Below are 25,471 nucleotides of genomic sequence, written 5' to 3' on the forward strand. Positions count from 1 at the left end.
GATATCTTCCCAGTTACCATAGTTCTTTGAGAAAGCAATAGTATTTAGATAACTTATAAGCACATCAGAAAAAGACCTGTTTCTCTCTGTGCCATAGAAGGGTGATTATGACTAACTCCTCAGTGTCACACTTGTAATTCACCAACACAGACCCTAAATGTTCCCACCTCAGGGGAGCTTTGACCTGCCAAATGGAAACTCAAGGGAGCAATGTCATAATTTTGTTAGAATTTTGTTGATATTTCTGCTGCACTGTCCTCAAATGAAATACATATCATATTTACTGTTGGTTGTTTAAGGTGAAAAAGAACCTTTGGGTAAAATACTGTTTTGTTTCCCCAAACTTCCATTAACGTTCTTGCCATTTTCCTGTACAGGAATTTTAAATTCCTGCAGATGAACACTTAACTTAGCACGTGGGAGTTCTGCTCTTCATCCTGCAAGAGAATTATTAATCCTCCCAGGCTGTCATGACTTTTTAAGATTCCCAAGCTATACATGAGCATCTTGACCTACTGCATTATTACTCACTGTTGAAATATCTCTGGCTGTAATATACTGCCTTTCTCTCCCTTAGCAAGTCTTTTGAAAAAGTATAACTGGAGGGTGAAGGCCTTTTCACAAGCAAAAGTTTTTAAGTTGACTGTTAGATTCAAAACAAAGCTGTCTGTATTTCTAGCTTGGTCTGAATTGTACCTTCTTGACCAACTTATATTTTCCAATGCTTCAAATTTATAATTTCAAACCATCAAAAAAGTCTGTTCTGCCACCTGAGTCAACATCCTAATAATGGGGTGCCATTATGTGGGTGGCCTCAGTTGATTTTGGGAGCTGGTCACAAGTTTCAATAAGCTTAATAGGCTTCCCTATTGGCTCAGATGGTGAAGTATCAGCCTGTAATGCAGGAGACCCAAGAAGGAAATGGCAACCCACTCCAGTATTCTTGCCTGGAAAACTCCATGGACAGAAGAGCCCGGCTGGCTACAGTCCATGGGGTCACAAAGAACTGGACACAACTGAGTGACTAATACTTAGTAAGCAACCTGTGGTCCTTTTTGACTTCTCGCGTTTTTGCATTAAAGGAAACAGAACTTTTTCCCAAGGTGGGAGGAGAATTACCCTTTAGCTGGGCGCCCAGCAGGGGGATGACACTTGCCAGTGAGTTTGTCCTTCTGGTCACAGTTGCCTGCCCCTCCCACACCCATGATCTGTTCTTGTAGGGTGCCCATTCTCTCCCTCCCCCGCTTCACAACAAGACCCTAATTATGTTTTCCCCTGCAGTCAACATTTGCATGTTCTTGTCTGCATAATGTTTTGCTTATGGAATCAAAGGGACTTTTATCACTTGTTCATGACAAATAGTGTTCAAGTTAATTTACATCTGTCTTCGTGGAATCCTACGCTGCGTGACTGTGACTGGTACTGGGAATGCCATTCTTCTCTGCTTCTGAGGTTGTGGTATTAACCTCTTACAACACATCCTTTCTGTTACACCATAGGTAGGCAGTCTGTACAAACTAGATAGCTGCTGTCTGGTTTAAAATGTAGTTTTTAATTGTATCTAAGTCATGCACATACATGGTTTGAATAGTCCACACATACATGGCTTAAATAGTCAAACCATTCTGCAAAACATGTTGCAACAGTAGCAACTCTGCTTTCCAGCAGTATTCTTTCTAACCTTTAACTGCTTCTTTTAGCATTTGCATTTCTATGACCACACAGCACTTCTACTTGGCTGTTTCTTGATGTTTCTGTTGGAGAGGTGTATTATGGATGCACTTCCTGCTGTGGGATACGAGGATTCTTTCACGCCCCCCCCCCCCGCCACCCACCTGCAAAATCCTCTTCTTGGTCTGTGTTCTTTCATTTTATCAGTTTTAGCTAGACTCTTAATTAGGGGTTATATCATTGTGACCTGGTACATGGTCTTCAGGGCTAAACTATTATTTATGTTTCTGAACATCATTTTCACTTTGGATTAAATGAGTTTATAGTCAATGATTTTAGCTTTCTGTACCATAAAACTAGGCAGCACCACACTTTCCTTTGTTATGTAAATCTCTTCATATAAGCAGTTTTGGAATTCTAACAATGATATTTTATTGAAGGAATTCTAACTATGTATCACTTCATACTGTATGATTGTATTGGAAAACACTCTTCCATTCAGTTTGTTCTTTAGACCAGTTGTCCAGCTGTTAACAGTACAGCTTGAAATGTCCCTTTTCCTACTATCCTGAAAAGCACTGTTGTCTATCTCTTAGATTTTTTTCTCTTTTTCCTGGGATCTCATAACTTAATAAGATCATGAAATCATGAGTTACTCTCCTATTTTGGTGGAGTGTCTGTTTCAATTGCTTTTTAAAAAGAGTGAATGAGAAACATAATTTTTGAGGCCTTAAATGTTTTAATATATGTTTAATCTGCTGTTACGTAGCAATGGGGACAATAAAGGACAGAAATGGTATGGACCTAAAAGAAGCACCAAATATCAATGAAAGGTGGCAAGAATACACAGAACTATACAAAAAGGATTTTAATGATCCAGATAACCACAATGGTGTGATCTCTCACCTAGAGCCAGACATCCTGGAGTATGAAGTCAAATGGGCCTTAGGAAGCAACACTAGGAACAAAGCTAGTGGAGATGATGGAATTTCAGCTGAGCTATTTCAAATCCTAGAAGATGATGCTGTTAATGTACTGCCCTCAATATGCCAGCAAATGTGGAAAACTCAGCAGTAGCCACAGGACTGGAAAAGGTCAGTTTTCATTCCAATCCCAAAGAAAGGCAATGCCAAAGAATGTTCAAACTACCACACAATTGCACTCATCTCACACGCTAGTAAAGTAATGCTCAAAATTCTCCAAGCCAGGCTTCAACAGTACTTGAACTGAGAACTTCCAGATGTTCAACTGGATTTAGAAAAGGCAGAGGAACCAAAGATCAAATTGCCAGTATCTGCTGGATCATCAAAAAAGCAAGAGAGTTCCAGAAAAACATCTACTTCTGCTTTATTGACTATGCCAAAGCCTTTGACTATGTAGATCACAACAAACTGTGGAAAATTCTTCAAGAGATGGGAATACCAGACCACCTGACCCGCCACCTGAGAAATCTGTATGCAGGTCAGGAAGCAACAGTTAGAACTGGACATGGAACAATAGACTGGTTCCAAATTGGGAAAGGAGTACATCAAGGCTGTATATTGTCACCCTGCTTATTTAACTTATATGCAGAGTACATCATGCAAAATGCCAGCCTGGATGAAGCACAAGCTAGAATCAAGACTGGTGGGAGAAATAACAATAACCTCAGATATGCAGATGACACCACTCTAATGGCAGAAAGCAAGAGGAGCTAAAAGAGCCTTTTGATGAAAGTGAGAGAAGAAAGTGAAAAATCTGGCTTAAAGTCAACGTTCAAAAAGTGAAGATCATGGCATCTGTTCCCATCACTTCATGGCAAATAGATGGGAAAACAATGGAAACTGTGACAGACTTTATTTTCTTGGGCTCCAAAATCATTGCAGATGGTGACTGCAGCCATGAAATTAAAAGACCCTTGCTTCTTGGAAGAAAAGTTATGACCAACCTAGACAGCATATTAAAAAGCAGAGACATTACTTTGCCAACAAAGGTCCATCTAGTCAAAGCTATGGTTTTTTTCAATAGTTCATGTATGGATGTGAGAGTTGGACTATAAAGAAAGCTGAGCACCAAAGAATGGATGCTTTTGAACTGTGGTGTTGAAGAAGACTCTTGAGAGTCCCTTGAACTGCAAGGAGATCAAAGTAGTCAATCCTAAATGAAATCAGTCCTGAATATTCATTGGAAGGACTGATGCTGAAGCTGAAGCTCCAGTACTTCGGCCACCTGAGGCAAAGAACTGACTCACTGGAAAAGACCCTAATGCTGGGAAAGACTGAAGGCAGGAAGAGAAGGGGACGACAGAGGATGAGATAGTTGGATGGCATCACCAATTCTATGGCCATGAGTTTGAGCAAGCTCCAGGAGCTGGTGATGGATAGGGAAGCCTGGCGTGCTCAGTCCATGGGGTCACAAAGAGTCAGACTTGCCTAAGCAACTGAACTCCACTGACCTATGTTTAATTAATAGTGTGACCAAACACTGGAATTCTGGGTTGAAAATTGTTTTTCCTTGGAATTTTGAAGGAATATCTTCTGGCTTCTGGTATTTCTGTTGGGCAATTCAAGGTTGTTCAGTTTCTTGATACCTTGTATGTGATTTGGTTTTTTGCGCTTGAAACTTCAGAGAGTTGCTTTATTCTGCAGTTTCACAGTAACGAATACTCCTTGTGGATCCACTTTCAGTCCTTGTGCTGTGTCCACAAATAGTCTTTCATTGGGAAACTCACATCTCCTTTAAAACTGAAATTTCTTGAAAGTTTTAAATCCTTCCCTTTTTAAGAAAATTATCTTTTTATTCACTTGTTTGGACATTTGACTAGTCTGCTCTTTTTCTTATCTTTATGCTTCTATTATGTAGGTGTTTGACTTTTCTGTCAGTTTCTAAGAGATACTCTCGGCTTTCTCTTTTAACTCTTCAATTGAGTTCTTAAGTTTTTCTATCATATTTTTCATTTCCAAGAACTATTTTTTATTCATGTAATGTTTCTTTTTTCCATGGCATTCTCTTCTCCTCCTCTTTCTTCCTTTAAAAAAAAACAAAACAAAACAGTTGCAATATCTACTTCTCTAAAGACATTTACGATAGAATATTTTGGGGGGATGTCATCCTTTGCCCCTTTTTCCCATATGCTGACTCAGTCTTTGTAAGGGGGAAAGGGTGAAATTCTTTGAACTGAATGTTAGATCCTTTGTCTTATCTAGTCATTTTTTTTAACTCGTCATCTGACATCTAGTTTGTTACCTTCATTTTTTTTCAAGTGATCCTTACTTTGTTCAAGATTTTACTCCAAAGTGACCTTCCACAGAGAAGTCTCTCTATTAGAGAGACTCTAGAAGACTCTAGAAGTCTAGAAGTCTCTCTAGAGTATGCTGAGGAGAGAAAGTTACATAGTATCTGTATCCTTAAATCCTCTGAAATAATTCAGGGCATCTACAAAATTCAAACTGTTTTCCTAATAAAATACCAAGATAATATTTTCCCCTTTCACACATTCTCTCAGGAGTTTAACAGTGGTTTCAGGATGTGTGATACTGCAACAAATTGGACGCAGTACATTTGAGAATTTGTCTATCTGCCATTACTCCAGACTTTTAAAGAAATGCAAAAGTGTAAAACAGTGCCTATCTTCTCACTAATATCTTTCATGTAATAAATAGTTTTAATTTTATTTCTATAAAATAAGTTTCCATGGATGTAATAATCCATAAACACAAGAGTTCTTTGGAAACTTTAGTACTTTGGAAGGTTGTCAAGGGGTCATGCAACCAGGAAGGTTGACAACGTCTTCTCTGAAGCTGGATTTATAAACATATAGCTCGGGTATTTATTAAATATTTAAATATTCTGGAATAACTTATCTTGTTAAAAAAATATATATATCCTTCCAGGAAGTAACAGGTGTTGGTGAGGATGTGGTTAAAGGAGAACCTTTGAACACCCTTGGTGGGAGTGTAAATTTATGCAGCCACTATAAAAAACAGTATGGAGGTTCCTTTAAAAAATTAAAAATAGAACTACATATGACCCAGCAACTACACTTCTGGGTATTTATCTGAAGAAAATGAAAACACTAACTCAAAAAGATATATTCACCCCAGTGTTCACTGAAGCATTATTTATAATAGCTAAGATATAGAGACAACCTAAGTTTTCACTACTCAGCAATAAAGAGAAGGAAACCCTGTTGTTTGTGACAACATGGATGGATCTGGGAGGAATTATGTTAAGTGAAATAAGAAAGATGAATTCTATATGATCTCTATATGTGAAATCTTAACAATAAACACAACAAAAAAGCTCATAGATAACAGATTGATGGTTGCAGGAGAGGGTATGAAGAGGCGGGCCAATGGGTGAAAGTAGTATTCAGAAAGAACAAGCTTCCAACTGTAGAGTAAGTAATGAGAATGTAATGTACAGCCTGGTAACTACAGTTAATAATACTGTGTTGCATACTTGAAATAAGATCTTGAAAGTTCTCATTACAAGACAGAATATATGACTATATATGGTGATGAATGTTAACTAGACTTAATGGTGATCATTTTGCAATATGTACAGATACCAAATCATTAAACTAATATCATATATCAATTGTATCTCAATTAAAAAATTTTTTAAAGAGGTACCCCTCTTTATTTCCTCCCTCCCAGTCTTTATTTTGTTTGTTTTTATATTCTCCCTTATTCTTAGATGATTCTCCCAGAGTCATTTTCTTTTTCTATCCTGGATAGAACAAAATTTTTAAACTTTTGATTGTTATACTTTATTTTTTATTAGAGAGTTAGAGTTAATAGTTACACTGGCCTACCCTATGAGTGATACAAATGATTGATCATCAACTTTTTAATGTGTTAAAGTGTGGCCCCATTTAGCGGAAATCAGTTGCTTAAATGAATATTTAAACAAGGGCTTTAACATGAAAAATTAGTGCAAAATCTTAATTGTCTTTCAACTTTTAAATAACCATGCTATCAAATAAAAACCAGTGAGCAAAGGAAATGTATGGTTGCATTTGGCAATATGATGTATAAGTAAAAGAACCATTGTATTATCTATTATTTTAGATGAAAAAGAGAAATTCGAACCCACAGTCTTCAGGGATACACTTGTCCAGGGGCTTAATGAAGCTGGTGATGACCTTGAAGCTGTAGCCAAGTTTCTGGACTCTACAGGCTCAAGATTAGATTATCGTCGCTATGCAGACACACTCTTCGATATCCTGGTGGCTGGCAGTATGCTTGGTAAGCCATATACTAGAGCATCTTATAGTATTATGTACTTTCAATTCTATTGAAATATTTTCTTATGAGACAGAATCTTTATAAGCTTTACATGCATGATAGTTGATTTAAAAAAAATACAAATGGGAGTCTGTAAAACTTTTACCTAGATTATGATTTGGAATGGTGTTGATGTGGCTGTGAAATGTTTGTTGGTTAAGAGAGGCATAGCACTGAGAACTTTTCTTGACAGACAACATGGTTGGCCACTTTGCTGTAGCTAAAAGCCAACTTTCCTATGTGTCCCTAATCTTTGAATGTTTCTGGAGTGGATTTAGGAGGGGTAATTTCTGCATTATAGTTGGGGATCGTCTAGATCAGGGGTCCTCAAGCCCTAGTCCGTGGGAAAGTTGTCTTTCGTGAACCCAGTTCCTGGTGTCAGAGAGGTTGGAGACCACTTATCTAGATCATTGCAGTAGATTTAAGGGGCTTACCTAGTGGCTCAGACAATAAAGAATCTGCCTGCAAGTTAAATCCCAATTGCCATCGCACCTTTCTTTTTAGTCCCATCCACCCTTTTTTTGGTACAATGAGCAGTGAGATTTAACTTTGTCAACAAGTTTAAAAAGAAGTTCCAGTGTTTCATTAAATATCATTTCATCAATCAATAATAAAATGCCTAAGAAATATAGTTTGTATTTAGTTTTTAAAAAATCCTCGCAATTGTGAGTGTGTAACTAAAAGGATTAAAGATAGAAGTTTGGAAATTATTAAAAATAGGTAAAAAGCAAAATAAAAACTGTGTCTTACAGAGCAGGGGCATCAGGGGAAAAGGTTTCAGAATACTATTTAAGTGTCCTGGTGTGTTGATCTAAATGTTTATTAGGTATCACGACCACTCATTTTTCCTCTCATAGTTGTTCTTAGAACTTGGTTTTGGTAACTACTTCCTATGGTAATCGTAAATCACTGCAAGTGGTCAGATCCCCAGGTCAGTGGTTTTCAACCACCTGAAGGACAAATGCAAACATATGCAAGTGTTTTGGTTGTCACAAAGATGTGGGAGTGGAGGCCGGGTATGCCACCTACTCTGCTGTGCAAGGAACATTCTGTACAATCAAAAATTGCCCTGCACAGCATAGTGTAAGTGCCTTTCATTGAGAAATGTTGCTTAGGCCAACCTACTGTAAGACAGGGTATATACAACCTTTCTAGATAGTGCTGTGCTGTGCTTAGTCACTCAGTTGTGTGCGACTCTTTGCGACCCCATGGGCTGTAGCCTGCCAGCCTCCTCTGTCCATGGGGATTCTCCAGGCGAGAATCCTAGAGTGGGTTGCCATGCCCTCCTTCAGGGGATCTTCCCACCCAGGGACTGAACCCAGGTCTTCTGCCTTGCAGGTGAATTCTTTACCATCTGACCCACCAGGGAAGCCTATCTAGGTAAAGCTACCCTTTAATTCTTCACTCTGAGTTCTTATATCTATCTGTGCTGGTCCATGGCCCCATTCACTTCCAGACTCCTTTTTGATTTGAACTGCTGGCTTTCACTATGTGCCAAGTTTATTTTTATTGCTACTTTTTATGAAAATCTCATTATCGTTATAGGTAATTCAAGTCCATGTATAAAAGCACTTTGTAGTGTGCTCAAATCCCAATACTCAGAAATTGCTGTTGTTGTTCAGTCACTAAGTCATGTCCTACTTTTTGTGACCCCATGGACTACACTACACCAGGCTTCCTGTCCTTTATTATCTCCCAGAGTTTGCTGAAACTCATGTCCATTGATTTGGTGATGCCATCCAACCATCTTATCCTCTGTTGTACCCTTCTCCTTCTGCCTTCAACCTTTGCCAACATCAGGGTCTTTTCAAATGAGTCAGTTCTTCGCATCAGGTGGCCAAAGTTTTGAAGCTTCAGCTTCAGAATCAGTCCTTCCAGTGAATATTCAGGATTAATTTCCTTTAGGATTGACTGGTTTGATCTCCTTGCAGTCCAAGGGATTCTCAAGAGCCTGCTGTAGCCCCACAGTTCAAAAGCATCAGTTCTTCAGTGCTCAGCCTCCTTTGTGTTCCAGTTCTCACATCCATACATGACTACTGGAAAAACCATGGCTTTGACTAGATGGACCTTTGTCGGCAAAGTGACACCTCTGCTTCTTAATACACTGTCCAGGTTTGTCATCAAAAAGCAGAGGCATCACTTTGCCGACAAAGGTTTGTCATAGCTTTCCTTCCAAGGAGCAAGTGTCTTTTCATTTCATGGCTACAGTCACCATTAGCAATGATTTTGGAGCCCAAGAAAATAAAATCTGCTAGTTTTTCCCCATCTGTTTACCATGAAATGATGAAGTGATGGGACCTGATGTCATGGTCTTAGTTTTTTGAATGTTGAGTTTCAAGCCAGCTTTTTCACTTTCCTCTTTCACTCTCATCAAGACACTCTTTAGTTCCTCTTCACTTTCTGCCATTAGAGTGGTATCATATGTATATCTGAGGTTGTTCATGTTTTTCCCAGTAATCTTGATTCCAGCTTATGCTTCATCCAGTCCAGCATTTTGCATGATGTACTCTGCATGTAAGTTAAATAAGCAGTGTGACAATGTACAGCCTTGATGTACTCCTTTCCCAATTTGGAAATAGTCTGCAGTTCCATGTCCAGTTCTAACTGTTGCTTCTTGGACTATATACAGGTTTCTCAGGAGACAGGTAAGGTGGTCTGATATTCCCATCTCTTTCTAAGAATTTTCCACAGTTTTTTGTGATCTACACTGTCAAAGGTTTTAGCGTAGTCAATGAAGCAGAAAGTAGATGTTTTAAAACAAGTATAATCACTGCAGATGGTGATTTTAGCCATGAAATTAAAAGACGCTTACTCCTTGGGAGGAAAGTTATGACCAACCTAGATAGTATATTAAAAAGCAGAGACATTACTTTGTCAACAAAGGTCCATCTAGTCAAGGCTATGGTTTTTCCAGTAGTCATGTATGGATATGAGAGTTGGACTGTAAAGAAAGCTGAGCACAGAAGAATTGATGCTTTTGAACTGTGGTGTTGGAGAAGACTCTTGAGAGTCCCTTGGACTGCAAGGAGATCCAACCAGTCCATCCTAAAGGAGATCAGTCCAGGGTGTTCATTGGAAGGACTGATGTTGAAGCTGAAACTCCAATACTTTGGCCACCTGATGCAAAGAATTGACTCCTTTGAAAAGACCCTGATGCTGGGAAAGATTGAGGGCAGGAGGAGAAGAGGACAATAGAGGATGAGATGGTTGGATGGCATCACCAACTCAATGGACATGAGTTTGGGTAAACTCCGAGAGTAGGCAATGGACAGGGAGGCCTGGTGTGCTGTGGTTCATGGGGTCACAAAGAGTTGGACACGACTAAGCAACTGAACTGAGCTGAAGTGTGCTCAAATGCCAATACCCAGAGATAACTATTGTTAATATTTGGTTAATTCTTTTCTACAGATCTTCTTTACCTAAGTGCATAAACTTTTGAGGATGGGATGATATTATACAAACACAATAACTCTCTCTGCTGTTTTGTATTTACTCTGCAGTATGTTGTTGTCTTTCTTACTATAATAAGTGTTACCTCAAACGATTCTGAAAAGAATGAAAACCATATTAAGAGTGAGATTGAACCTTTCCTGTTGTGATTATTGGCTTTTTCAATTTCCTTAACTATTACAAACTTTTACTGATACACTGGTAAATTGTGTGCAAGGAAAATCTTTGGTCAGTTTTGGTTCTTGTCAAAGTCACAAATGACTTCACCCGTCAATCTGGGGCACCCTTTTCAGCTCGTAGTACCTTCCTGGCAGCACTGTTGACCCTTTGATCATCCTTGAAGTGTTTCCCTTTCTTTCCTTTCATAGACCATTTAGACTCCCTACTCCCTCTCTCAGTGCCACTTCTCATATGGCTCAAGGTTTCCATATTTGCCACCTCACATATGTTCAAAGTTATATGCTTTGCATTGATTGTCTCAAGACTTCATTTACCGTCTCCATAATGATGATCAGCAAATTTATAGCTACAGCCCATACCAGGATCACAAGGTCCGCAGCATCTTGCCTCTCTCTTACTCATAAAACTTAGAGTTCAAGGGGAGATTCCTTCACCACCACCTTCATTTTACAGACACACACATTGAGCGCTCTTTGTCAGTCTTTCCACTGTTAGACTTTTTTCCTAATAAACCACATATGTTTGAAAAAAAGAATTCATGTTTTCACGCCACATTCATATGTCCAAAACAGCGTAGGACAAAATGTTTGGTACGGTGTATGAGCACAGTTAGTATAACCCCAGATATCTACCAAGGCCAGACCTATGATGTAATGAAAAAAGTTAGCCACATTATTTTTATATAAACATTTTGTTTGCTAATTTAGTATGTAAGAGTTTTCTTCACATTCACAAAAATATTTAGCTTCCACTGCTATTCTTGAGACAATAGTTATCTTGGCTTTTCAATTGTATACTTTGAAGAGGAGATACAAGAAACACCTTACTTTTCTTCTATTTCGAGAAAAACAGAAAATTTCACAAAATTTTTACAAATGGCAATTAATACTTGGTCCCACTATTGGGGGAAAAAAAGCGAGGTGTGTTATTATTATTGTGTACACATATTATTAATGTGTAACAAATATTTTGTTTTGTAAGCGAATGCAGTTTTTAATTTTTACCTCTTTAAAGACTGTAGTTTCCAAATCAGACTTTTCAGTTGTATAACCTCTATCAGATAGGAATCATTAGTCCAGAGGTTTTAGAAGATTATCCTCTTAATAAAATTTTGTTCCCCTCCCCCCAAAACAAATTTGTTCTAGGTGGTTGTATTCATTATAAAGGGCTAATTGAATTGTGCATAAATTAATTGCATGAGAACGGACTCCTGAAGGAGCTGACTTTTCTAACAACGAATTTACTTATAAAACTGTAAGAAACAATTGGCTATTTGTGGCTCATCTCATCCAAAGGTATGAAATATGACTCAAATCAAAACACTAAAATATGGCCTGTACAAATATCTACTCAACAAATATTTGAGTGTATAGTAGTTATTAACCTAATTTGACTTGCTCAAATTTCCACCCTAATTCTGATGAAGTAAAATCAGAAAACAAAACTACCTAGTGTTCTGACTCTGGTCTTCTAATCAACCAATGTTTGTAATGGCCACCATTGAAACTTATAGGAGGAGCCTTTGAGCATGTGTGTATGAGTGTCTGACTTTTTGCAGCCTCATGGACTGTAGCTTGCCAGGCTCCTCTGTGTGTCCATGGGAGTTCCCAAGCAGGAATACTGGAATGGGTTGCAATTTCCTTTTCCAGGGGATCTTCTCAACCCAGGGATTGAACTTGCATCTCCTGCATTGGCAGGTGGGTTCTTTACCATTGTGCCACCTGGGAAGCCCTCTGAATGAGGAAAGTTGAGTGGTAGAAAAAAGGCGTTCTTTTGTTCTAATCCATTTATTTGTCCATTTCTTCCATGATACTATATAGGGTATGGGGGCAAAGATGAGCAACAATAAAATACACTCTTTCCTAGCCAATGCAACTGCTGGTGATCAAATATAAATGACAAGGGGTCAGAGTGTATACTGATCAACACCGTGTGGATAACTGGGTTAGTGAGGAGGAAACATTCTTGATACCTACTGAAGTGGAAACCATCAAGATCTACTATAAAAGCCAGGTCTGGAGAGTACTAGTGTTGGTGAATTGGAGTCCAGCAAAATATTAGTAACAAACCTGGAAAGTGAACCATGTTCTGATGCAGGAAACATCAGGAACTACATTGAGAATAATCGAATTAAATTCACTGAGTAAATGTTATTGTTTAGCTATCGTGGTTAAGGATACACTTTGGCAAGAACCAGACTTACAGGGTCCAGTGAAGTCAAGTATGTAGATCAACAGTCCCATACCCTGTGGTAGGAATACACATTCGAATAGCCATTTTGCATTATCATAGAAGTATAAACAAGGGCGGTGCAGTGGTCAGGACTCTGCTTCCAGTGCAGGGAGCATGGGTTCAGTCCCTGGTTAGAAAGCTAAGATCCTGCATGCTACACAGCACAGCAAAAACACAAACCAAACCGTACAAACATCTTTTATAAGTGAATTAGTTTTTGGAAAAGTTAACTCCTTCACGAGTCTATTTGGATGCAATTAATTTATTCATAAGATTTAATTAGCCCTTCGTAATAAACACAACCACTTGAACGCAATTTTTACTAAGGTGATAATCTTCTAAAAAACTCTGTATCTACATATGTACATCATTCTATGAACGTTTATGTGACACCTACTTTTACTGTTTTCCTAGATGTGCAAGAATTGATCTCTTGTACACATGCTCTTCTGATTTCAGTGCTGCCCTAATGGTCATTAACCGTTCTCTTACTAGCCCCTGGAGGGACACGCATAGATGACGGTGATAAGACCAAGATGACCAATCACTGTGTGTTTTCAGCAAATGAAGATCATGAAACCATCCGAAGCTATGCTCAGGTAGGGCCTGCCACTGAGAGATTGTTGTGCTGAAAGGGAAACCTTTAAATAAGATTTAAGAACAGTTAAGATTCAGAAATTCTTCAGGTCACTTTTTTAATAGAAATGTTCAGTAGCTCTTAAACATATGGAGAGATACTTAACTGCACTCGTAATAAGACAGTGATCATTAAACTTCAGGAAGATAGAGCGTTTTTACCTTTCATCCATAAGAGACATGAGGAATCATAATTTCTGTTGGAATATAAGTTGGTCCCAGCTTTAGGGAGAGTGAAGTGAAGTCAAGTCAAGTCGCTCAGTCGTGTCCAACTCTTTGCGACCCCATGGACTGTAGCCTATCAGGCTCCTCCATCCATGGGATTTTCCGGGCAAGAGTGCTGGAGTGGATTGCCATTTCCTTCTCCAGGGGATCTCCCCGACCTAGGAATCGAACCCGGGTCTCCTGCATTGCGGGCAGACGCTTTACCGTCTGAGCCACCAGGGAAGTCGTTTAGCACTATCCTTCAAAACTAAAACATCAAAGGATGAAAATCCATAGGTCTGAAAATCCATAAGTCGATTCACAGGCTACTGATTAAGTAGAGCTTGGTAATTCATATTAATAAACTATCAGGTAGCTGTTCAAAAGAAAGAGGCAAGGAGATACTTGTAATACATAAAGCCTATAAAGGATTTATATACAGATTAAATAAAGAACTGTAAGTCAAGAAAAAAAGGACAAGCAGCCTATTAGGAAAGGAGATGATTCAAGTGCATCACATTTATTGTGCACTTTATTTCTATTACTGTTACATTAGCTCTACCTCAGATCATCAGGCATTAGAGCCCAGAGGTTAGAGTTACTTTGGGGGTAGGGCCTCAGTGTATGAATTTAGGAGGAACACAGATGTTTGGTCCATAACAAGCATCATTCCTCTTTGAAAAACAGTCCGGGATTCCACTGACACACTGCGAAATCCTGCTTGAGAGTTCTAACTGGATGGTGGGGGCCAGTAGTCTTTATTGCTCATCTGCTGAAATCATGTTTGTATTCACCTGGAGTATAATCTCCCCTAAACTCTGATCTCCTCCCATCATGTATCTCAGTGATTGTATCTGTAATCCCCTTTGTTTCAGTTATTAATATTTTCCATCTCTGTGTCACACAGTTTGAAAATTATATTCCTTTTATTTTCATCAAATTCATTTTTTGTTTTCTCACCTATTATATTCTCAAATGGATTTGTTTTTTTTTTTTCTACGTGCATTTTGATCCTGTTTTATCCCCCAGGTCATAATAACTCTTTTGAAATGTTTGTGGTTCTCATATCACAGTAGGAGAATGTTTAACTACATGTTTTTATTACTGTAGACCCGTGTAGTTGAGGTGAGTTTGCCTTTTAAAATTGTTTACATAATATTGACTGGTTTCTGTTATGCTTAGGTCTTCAACAAACTCATCAGGAGATATAAGTATTTAGAAAAAGCATTTGAGGATGAAATGAAAAAGGTAAGAATTCAGATGTAATATACTATGTTTGCTAAAATGATGACAGGAAGAGGGATGAAATTTTTGCTTTTATAGTGGTAGTCCAGAGAACCACAGACCTCTTTAAGCTTTTAATAAATGCTTGTTGAGTGAAGAAATGAGTATGACAGATCATTAGCTAATAGCTGTAGAAAGAAATACACGATTAGCCTAGAACTTTTCCTTCATGTTTAATGTAAGCCAGCATGCTTTGTTCAAAGGAATATTTTTATAGAATATATAATTAGTTAAAGCTTATGAAAGAGCATAGCACAGCAGCTATTAATCACTAAAATTCTTTAATTTTAGAAGATGCTGTTTAGCAAAGGAGATAGAAGCATGCCTTTGGAATTAGTATCTGGGTGTAAATCTCATTGGTTTTTCTCATCTATAAAATAGCTGCAATAAAAATATGGACTTTATGTATGGTTGTTGTAGGGATAATTTCTATGAGCTGTAAGGTACTTAGCACAGTAATTGACCTCTAATAAATAGCCAAATAAGCAATAGCACCTTATTAAAGAAGCCCTCTTTTCAGAAATTGCAGTATGTTCCTTTCTAGTTTGTAGCTCCTCTTTATTTATATATGACAGTTACAGATTTGTATGCTGCTTTGCCATCATTTCTGATTTTAGATATCTGCCTAAATTATAAACCAAGGGAATAAAGAAACCATCAACTTTGTTACTTTGCAACATCTACTTTGTTGCTTACCCACTCTTGCTTCCCTTTGTTCAAAATGGTTCCATATATAGCAAACATTTAAGCAGCAAAATCATTTTTTTAAATCTGTATTCTCCATGGCTCTACTTTCGTACAAAAAAATCCTTCAGCATGAAAACATACAACTATATATGCATACAGATGTTCATCACAGTATTGAGACATAACAAATTTTCATGGTGGAAGACAGGTTCATTAAATCCTGGTCTCTCTCTACAGTGGGATACTATGTAGTCAGTTAAAGAATGAGGCATAACCACATGAATTGATGACAGGAAATGTCTATGATAAATTGTTAAGTAAAAGAGCAACCATTTGGCAGAAGTTTAACCTTAGCAAGTTACTTAATTTCTTTGTGCCTCAGATTTCTTTGTTGAAAGCGAGGATCAAGACTTTCATAAATAGTCATATATACATACTGCTACTGCTAAGTCGCTTCAGTCGTGTCCGACCCTGTGTGACCACATAGACGGCAGCCCACCAGGCTCCCCCGTCCCTGGGTTTCTCCAGGCAAGAACACTGAAATGGGTTCCCATTTCCTTCTCCAATGCATGAAAGTGAAAAGTGAAAGTGAAGTCTCTCAGTCGTGTCCGACTCTTAGCGACCCCATGGACTGCAGCCTATCAGGCTCCTCCATCCATGGGATTTTCCAGGCAAGAGTACTGGAGTGGGGTGCCATTGCCTTCTCTGCGTATATACATAAAGTGTTCAGAAAACTTTCTGCTCCACTCAGTGAGTTTGAGCTGTTATCAATGTATAGTTCAGTAAAAGCATGTGTATACATGTAGTTATTTATAAAATGTAGGCATATAGAAGTACATTTAAGAATCTGAAAGGACACATCTCAAACTGTTAATAATGTTTATTCTAAGGAAATAGGATTAAAGAGATTATTCACATTTTTATATTATTCTATGTTAGATTTATTCTACTAGCGTGTATTACATTTTTTTACCATGGAAAAACATTTGAATGGATTAAAGTGGTCCATTATTTGGCTAGATGCTTAGAAAACAAGAAGTGTGTCATTAAAATAGAGGGATAGATAGGACCAAAAAATGATACTAAAGCATTCAAATAAACATCTTACCACTGTGCCCAATAATATCACTCATGGTTTTCTTCTCCTAGTTCATTTGAACCTTGAAAACTTTCTACTCGATTCATTTGATGAATATGCTTTCAAGAATTATTTGTTTTTCAGAGTATCCATTTTTTACATGTAGTGTCTGATTTTAATACTTATTTGTATAATTGAACAATATGGATATTAATTTTAAGAAAAGCTAACTTTTGCATCATTTTGCTAATATAATTGAGTTTTTGATGAATATGTTAATGTTCTTAAATAGTGTTAATATTTTTATCTTGGCAGTTTTTCATTATTTACTTGTATCTTTCTTATTTTGACAATGAGGAAAAAGCCAGATTGATGTAAAGTATCTAGTTTTTATTTTCAGTTTTTTTCTTACCTCATTCCTGCCGCGCCCTGGAGCTTTAACCATTGATACCAATTTCTTTCACTCCCTCTTTTCTTGTGAGCTTAGAAAGTGAGCTTCGAAAGTCTTTAAATCATTGAGACTTTAAAAGGCATAAATGGGGAGTGAAATGGGCTAGTTTGATTCCAGTTCTGCCACTTACTCATCATATAAATATTTGGAGAGTCACATAACCTCTCTGTAATATAATAATTCTGTAACTGTTGGGGATGGTACATTAATATAGCCCTATTCACTGCACAGAGCTAACAGAATTTCATTGGCCATAAAGCACTTAATAAGTCTGTATTTATGCCAGTGATTTTTTTTTCATCGGTATGGGGTAATGAATAAGTCTGGAGAGCCCCAGTCGTGATTTTTGGCCCTGGGGAATCTCAGTAACATGCCTAAAGTCTGTTGAAACAGAGAAAAGTAGCCATGAAATACAAATATAGTACGGTCAAAACACTAGGTGGCTAGGAGGGTTAGGAAAAAGGAGGGCATGGATACTCTTAGAACTCACACTGGCAAGTGGGGTTTAGCCCCTTTGCTTTGCGTTCCCTTCCAAGTTTTCTGGGGTTGCTGCTTTGTCACTTCCTCTACTGCTGGGATATGATGTTGGCAGCGCTGCGACCCAGAAGGACCCAGACAGCATTATCACCTTCTCATTACAATTGTTCTTTCCAACCCACAGCAGTGGCCTTTTCTCCACTCGTAACTTTTCTTTATCTTATATCCTCCATCACCTCATCACCGGGGTTGGTGGTAAAACTCTATGATCTAAGAAATACCTAGTTTGAAGCTCACCATTTTAAAAAGAGGCATCAAGAACCTTGAAAACCCTTTTTTACCCAGTCTTGTTTTAAAAAAGTATGCTGTGGGCTCAAAAAAGTATATGCTAGATGTCAAAGCTTATTGACTTCTGTTTTGTTAAAACGCAAAGAAAATGGGTAGATGTATGATGGGGTGGGGGTGTGGTGGGGGGCGCAGCACTAGGGAAGCATACAAAGAAATGAAAGGCAACAGTGTATTCAGAAGACACTTGGTAATGTTTACCCTTTGTCGCATACAGTCAAATTTAAGTTATTTATGTGACCTGTTTACACTGTTCTCCAAAGGCCTCTTTTCCTTCCCATGAATGTTATCTGTAGCTAAATTGTAAGGAAATTTGGGAGGAAGGAACAAGGCCTGATAAAGTCCCTTTCTATAGCACTCAGTTTATAATGGGACATATGTGTGTGTCTCCAGTGAGTAAGTGTGCTACCCGTGAGCCGTCAGTTGTGAGCCACCTAGCTGTGGATGTGCATTGTTTGCTATTTTCCTACTTTAGTCCTTTGCTTTATAGACATGGTTTCTTTTGTTTGACCCGCAGCTTCTCCTCTTCCTTAAAGCCTTTTCCGAAACAGAGCAGACAAAGTTGGCGATGCTGTCGGGGATCCTGCTGGGCAGCGGCACCCTGCCTGCCACCATCCTCACCAGTCTCTTCACTGACAGCTTAGTCAAAGAAGGTACGCATGTTCATTTTCTTACCAGTCAGCTGGGAAAAGAAAGCCAAAGAGAAATACCAGTACCTCTTCTTGGCGTTCTCTGCGCCCATCCGTGCTCCATGTAAGAGACTGTGTGTGTGTGTTCAAACAATAAAAGGATTGTATGTGTTTCTTGTAGGAATTTAGGAGAAAAATATGCACACCTATACAAAGACAATCAAAGAATAATAATAAACTAGAATTTTTGGCATAAGTCTCAGTCAAAGACCCTGAAATTGATCAGTTCTAAACTGTTTCTCTCAACATAGACACTTACTGACATACTTTGCTGGGACAGTGATTCATTGTGCAGGACTCTTTATTCTTTGTGGGACATTTAGCCTTTTTTGCCCTCAGAAACAGAATGCCAGCCTAAAACACTTGCCTCCATTTAGTAGAACAGCCAAAAATGGGCCTTCACATTCCTAAATGCCCCCCAAACTCTTACTTCACTGGTTTGGGCCATTCTTCTGAACTGTTCCCCTTCAAGATCTTGTGCTCAGAGGTTCGTTCTGATCACATTTTTAAAGTATTCATTATGTCTGTTTTAGAAGTCCAGACGGCTGCCTAAGACTTTTGCTTTAATTTTAAGGCATTAAGAGTTTGATGGGCATACATACAATTACATGGTTATAGAATAATACAGAAGTGGGCTTTTTTTTTTTCTTGTAGGAGGATAATGATATTCAAGTTTTAACTGCAGTTAAACAAAGAGTTATTTTTTTTCTTAAAGACAAATTAAAAGAGCTTTTGTGAAAACATCTGTTTCTTCTTAGAATTGGGTTTTACTCCTACAGATGTGAAGTCCTAGCCTCATTCATGCCTGCAGTGAAATGAGTTATACTTTTCTTATAACTGAGAAAAGAATAGTAAATCAAGAGTCAAATCATATTATTTAGAGATTCTCTATAGTTTTAGACTCTCTAATTGTTATTAATATATTGTTAAAATATTATAGCACTTTAGAATGTTTTCCTGAAGAGAATTCGTGATCCTTCATCTTTTATTTATGGTACTAGCCATTTTATACTAGGAGAAAAAGATAAAATGTAAACAGTAAATGTTAATTAACATCAGACTTATCCCTAGCATTTATAACAGAAAATAATTCTTTCTGGTTGTATTAAAAACTTAAATGATGTATGTAATTTCTTTTGAAATGTATTAAAATTAAATTATTAGAAAGATAAATGGACAAATGTGATAGAGCGAATACAGCAAAACATTAACTGCTGCAGAATCAAGATGGTGAGTACATGAGTGTTTACTTTTCAGTTTGTTCAGTTCTTCTGTAAGAAGCTCTTCTTGAAATTTTTTATGGTAAAATGTTAGGAGGGGTAGGAAAGTATACTTTTGCGATAGAAGTGACATAGTGCCTCTGTCATATGGTTCTTCCTTATATTCCACCATCTTTAGAAACTAAAGTCTTAAACTTTTTCTTCCCAAATAGGAAAGGGTTATGAAATTATACCTTTTCCCCAACTTCCCACCCAACAAATGACCAAGGGGAATCATCCACTCATCAGAATCTCAAGTACAAAGTTTCTCCAATCCTTCCACCAGGAGCCACGTTTAATGCACAGTGATAGGTTTGAGCCTGATTTTTTTTTTTAGACTCCTAGTTTCAGGCATACTTTATTTCTCTTACTTACGATGAGGATTACAAGATCCTTTTTAAAAATTTTAATTACATTAAAGACAGCATTCAGATTCTTATCAAAAAGGAATTGAGACATCAGTGTTTCCTTTTACTACTCTAGATTCATGAGAATTCTATATTCAAAGATTGAAAGATTATGACACCTGAGTTTAAAATTTAATTACTTGCTAATTAAGCTGATATTAGCTGTTAAAAGAGTTGTGAAAATATATTATTCTTAGAAATCCTGTAAATTATATTCTTCATGGAAGTGATAATAACAATAGTAATTTACTGAATACTCTTGTCTCATAAATATGGCTGTGGATGAAATATGTTAATTTAGTAAATCACAACTGTGTCATCATAAGAATTTTCTACATTTGTGATCCCTACAAATGTCTGTTTTAATTTCATTAAAAAAATGATATAAGCAAAAAAAAAATTTTTAATTACATAAGTTTATATTAAATTTTATATTGACTATGAAGTAATATTAAAAATCCAGGTCAACAAGTTGACAACATAAAATTCTCTAGCTCATGTTTATTGTCTTAGTTTGAGGCTGGAGGGGCTTAGTTTCTCTGCTATTCAAAAGAAAAACATTGGGTAAAGCTGGTGTCTGTATTAGTTGGACTTGTTTACCTGTAAGTAACTGGAAGACAGGACATAAATTCCTGTGTCAGGGCATTTCTTCTTTTTTTCTTAAATTTTATTTTTTACATTTTTTTAATTGAAGCAAATTTGATTTACAATGTTGTGTTAGTTTCAGGTATATAGCAAAGTGATTCAGATGTATATTCTTTTTCAGATTCTTTTCCCTTATAGGTTATTACAAAATACTGAGTATAGTTCCCTGTGCTATACAGTAGGTCCTTGTTGGTTATCTATTTTATATAATAGTAGTAGGTGTGTATTAATCCCCAGAGAAGGCGATGGCACCCCACTCCAGTACTCTTGCCTGGAAAATCCCAGGGACGGAGGAGCCTGGAAGGCTGCAGTCCATGGGGTCACTAAGAGTCGGACACGACTGAGCAACTTCACTTTCACGCTTTGGAGAAGGAAATGGCAACCCACTCCAGTATTCTTGCCTGGAGAATCCCAGGGACGGGGGAGCCTGGTGGGCTGCCATCTGTGGGGTCGCACAGAGTCGGACACGACTGAAGCAACTTAGCAGCAGCAGCATGTGTTAATCCCATAATTCCTAATTTATTCCCTCCCCCATTTAAAGGCATTTATTTCTTATGTAACAATATATGTAAAAGTTGAACAGACTTCAGAGTGAACAGCAATATCATTCAGGGCTCAAATTTTTCCCTCACTATTAATCATTGCAGAAGGAGGGTGGTGCCAGGGCTTAGACTAATTAGAAGTCACCTGGCCTCAGGAAGATGGGAATTCTCTTAGGAAAGGGGACTAGAGACTGCTTTTAGACCACCAACAATAGTGAAGTCTTCAGTTCAGAAAAATCACTTTAATGTATCAACTACTCCTTAAATTTTCATTAAATAAATGCAACATTAATTTAGACATTTAGAGTGTTCACAGAAAAGCTGTCTATTAGTTATCTGATTACTTATATTTAGAAATAAATCCTGTTATAAATGAGTATGTAATTGAGTGGATTCCTGATTAACATAGCAATGTTTAAAATCTCTTTAAAAACATCCAGAAAAGATTTCAGCTGAAAACAGAACTGACATTTTTATAGCTTAACTCATGAATATTTTAAAATGCTTTTTACAAAAAGTAAAACTGTAAAGTAAATGATGCATGTAAATAAATATAACTTTATTTATTTATACCTGTCACTATTGATGTTCTTTCGCTGGCATCATTTATCAGCAGATTAGTTGACATGTTGACATTTCAGTCATACGACTCATGATTTATTTGTTGTACCTCAGGATAACTGTTATAAACATGGAATATTGGTGAACCACAGAGTGAAATAGAGGCAAAACACTATAACATCCTTGGCTTTGAATATGGTTTTGGCCGTGGTAAAAATAAACTTACAGTTAAAACAGGTTGGAATTCGGGAGTCCAAGTTAGAAAAGTACTGTAACTTCTTTTTTTCCTTCTCATGAAAATATTCTTTTGAGTAATGAATAGCCTAGAGAACTTTCCATTTTTCCTTTGTAACAAATCAAGTCTCTAAGTTATTTAGTCATTTCAGGGCACCTAATGGGAAATGTTGCCTTATGCATTATCACAAGCAGTTTTTCTTATAAAAGGTTTACTCTCTCTCTCTCTTATTTTTAACAGGCATTGCGGCCTCATTTGCTGTCAAACTTTTTAAAGCATGGATGGCAGAAAAAGATGCCAACTCTGTTACCTCCTCTTTGAGAAAAGCCAACTTAGACAAAAGGCTGCTTGTAAGTGTTGTTTGGGCAAAGGGTTATATGTTTCATGCTTCTGCCATGGCTCTGTCAGTGTGTGCAATGTAATACACAAATGCCCGAGTCTATGTCAAATTGGAACATGGTTCCTTTTATTTCTGTATTATTGTAAGATAGAAACTAATTCCAGTTTAATCTTTGTTGCATAAATAAATGGAATGATAAAATTAAAGAGTCACAGGGAATATGGAGACTTTCAAATTTGAAAGTTTGTTGACAGTGAAAAAATTACCTCTGATGCAGCTAATAACTGTAGAAATTTAAAGTTTTAATATGAAATTTGAGGTCACATTGATCTCACCTAATTAGACATTTATGGATATCTTGAGTCATAATTGAATAACACTGATCTCAAATACAGTTAGTTTCTTAACAAAATAAAAGTTTAAACAAGATTTCTTGTTTATACCAAGATTCCTGAGAAATGCTTAGATACCTATGAAAGTGAACAAGTTAATTGTAGTTAGTTTGAAACTTTCATTATCATGATTGCTTGATTATATTTTTACTTCTGTATCTTTGTATTTTTCAAAGAAAATCAAGAAAAATATTTGCTCTAATAATTTCTATCTGCCCCCTATAATTTCTTTCTGCTAGAAGCCACAGCTGTGACAGAGATTGCTCCAAGTGAAATTGCCTTTACAATTTTAGGACAAAGTCTAAAGTTGAAAGACATGCTTGCCATGTTCTCTTTACCTAGTTTCTTATCTGTTTTCTCTTCCAGCGTGTCCTACTGTGCAAGGGTATTGATCCATGGGATAAGTCTAAATCTGGCTCATTGTAAACTCTTGTATTTTCAAGGACTTAAAATTCCTTTATCTTTTGCAATTTACCTTAAAATAGCTCCCTTGGAAGTCTTTAGAATTTGATAAAGGAGAAATTTAACTCTAGATTCTTGTTGATTTTTGCCACTGACAATACTTTTCATTTTAGTGTGTATTTATTAAGTGTCTGCTTTGTGCCAGGCTCCAGCCTAGAAGTTGTAGAGTCAGTAGAGACAGGATAGAAAAGTTTCCTGCCTTTGTGGAACCCACTCATAGCAATGTAGGGTGTCTGGAAGTCACTGAAGACAAGTGAATAGGTTGTGGATGTCAGTGGAAGTTCATATGAAAGTGTGTGTTCTCATCCCTGAGCCTGTGGAGTAGCTGTATCTTAGCTCAGCAAGGCCCACTGAGATCTACATGCCCTTTCTTTCTGGGACCCATGGTGAAGGAACAGCTCCAACCAGAGCCCTTCTGTCCTCATGTCAGAGGACAGGAATACAGGACAGCAAAGTGAGCCCTTCTGGTGTTGTAGAAGCTCGCCTTCTTTGGCCAGAAGAAGTCAGTGAGAAGCCTGCCAGTGGGGCAGGAAGATTTAATCCACTCATGGGCTACTTCTCCACCTGTGAAGACAGGTACAACAAGGAGGGGCTTCACTGAACACTTGTTTAAAGGAGACTGGGTGAATTATTAGGAAAAAAGATATAGTCGAGTACTACTTAACGCAGGACTCAGTTATTTCTCTTTTTTTAACTTTTATTTTGTATTGAGATATAGCTGATTAACAATGTTGTGATAGTTTAGGGTGAACAGCAAAGGAACTCAGCCATACACATACATGTATCCATTCTCCCCCAAACTTCCCTCCCATTCAAACTGCCACGTAACACTGAGCAGAGTTCTGTGTGCGATACAAAGAGGTCCTTGTTGGTTATCCATTTTATTTTTTTTAATACCAATTTATTTTTTATTCATTCATCCTTACAATTTTATGCTTATTATCAAGTGTTTTACAAGGCACTGTATGTGAGTGTGGGTTAGGGGGTAAAACTGAACCTTTCTTTCCCATATTAAACTTTTGAAAAAGCTGTGCTCTTCTAACTGAAAGTATGGTTCCTAAAAGACGGAGAAGGCGATGGCACCCCACTCCAGTACTCTTGCCTGGAAAATCCCATGGATGGAGGAGCCTGGTAGGCTGCAGTCCATGTGGTTGTGAAGAGTCAGACATGACTGAGTGACTTCACTTTAACTTTTCACTTTCATGCACTGGAGAAGGAAATGGGAACCCACTCCAGTGTTCTTGCCTGGAGAATCCCAGGGACAGGGGAGCCTGGTGGGCTGCCATCAGTGGGGTCGCACAGAGTCGGACAGTACTGAAGCAACTTACCAGCAGCAGCAAAGACACCAGTAATCACAGCTTGGTTAACTTGATTAGGTTACTTCATTTAAAAAGTGTTTAATGTATTTCCTTTTTGAAAAACACATATCATTTAAGTGTTCTTACTAGGTTTCTTTGTCTAATGTATTTTGAGCATGAAAAGCTTAGGTAACAGTTTCTACCAGAAACTCCGTGAGGACAGGGTGGCTATGTCTTAGACCATGCCTGCATGCTGTTTGCTGACTTACAAATGAATGAGGAACTAGAGTGTCAGTTCCACCATCTAGGAGGAAATTTTTGTTTCACTAAGCTGTTTAACAAAATTCCCTCTGCATTAGCACATTTGGGGGAAAAATAGCATATTCTCAAAGTTTAGCAATTACCTACTTCTGTAATACAGAAGCAAGAAAAATATATAGCAACTCCCAGAAGAGAGGAGATGGGAGACATCATTCTCCCATCAGTGGAAAAGGGAGCAGTGATCAAGATATTGAGCTGAAGCTATTGAAGAAAGTCAAACAAGCAACCTTTGTCTTTCTCGGGCTTATAGTTTATTGCAGGGGAACAGGCAATAAGCTGAATAATTAATTTAAATGTGTAGTATAATAAAAAGTGAAAAGTGCTCTGAGAGGAAAACCAAGTAGTGAAACAGTGAGGT

General features: G+C 37.6%; 1 protein-coding gene across 2 annotated transcripts in view; it reads left to right on the top strand.

The window, feature by feature from the left end:
• BZW2 (basic leucine zipper and W2 domains 2) overlaps positions 1 to 25,471 on the top strand; it is a 62,371-nt gene that overhangs the window by 20,727 nt on the left and 16,173 nt on the right. For both annotated transcript variants that reach the window (XM_061413619.1, XM_061413620.1), the window contains exons 3-7: positions 6,723 to 6,899; positions 13,296 to 13,399; positions 14,823 to 14,888; positions 18,480 to 18,615; positions 22,541 to 22,650. In XM_061413619.1, coding sequence (XP_061269603.1) covers positions 6,723 to 6,899; positions 13,296 to 13,399; positions 14,823 to 14,888; positions 18,480 to 18,615; positions 22,541 to 22,650 — 593 coding nt within the window. The remainder of the gene's footprint in view (positions 1 to 6,722; positions 6,900 to 13,295; positions 13,400 to 14,822; positions 14,889 to 18,479; positions 18,616 to 22,540; positions 22,651 to 25,471) is intronic.

This window comes from Bos javanicus, chromosome 4 (genome assembly GCF_032452875.1).
Source record: "Bos javanicus breed banteng chromosome 4, ARS-OSU_banteng_1.0, whole genome shotgun sequence".
In the NCBI taxonomy this organism is placed as follows: domain Eukaryota; kingdom Metazoa; phylum Chordata; class Mammalia; order Artiodactyla; family Bovidae; genus Bos; species Bos javanicus.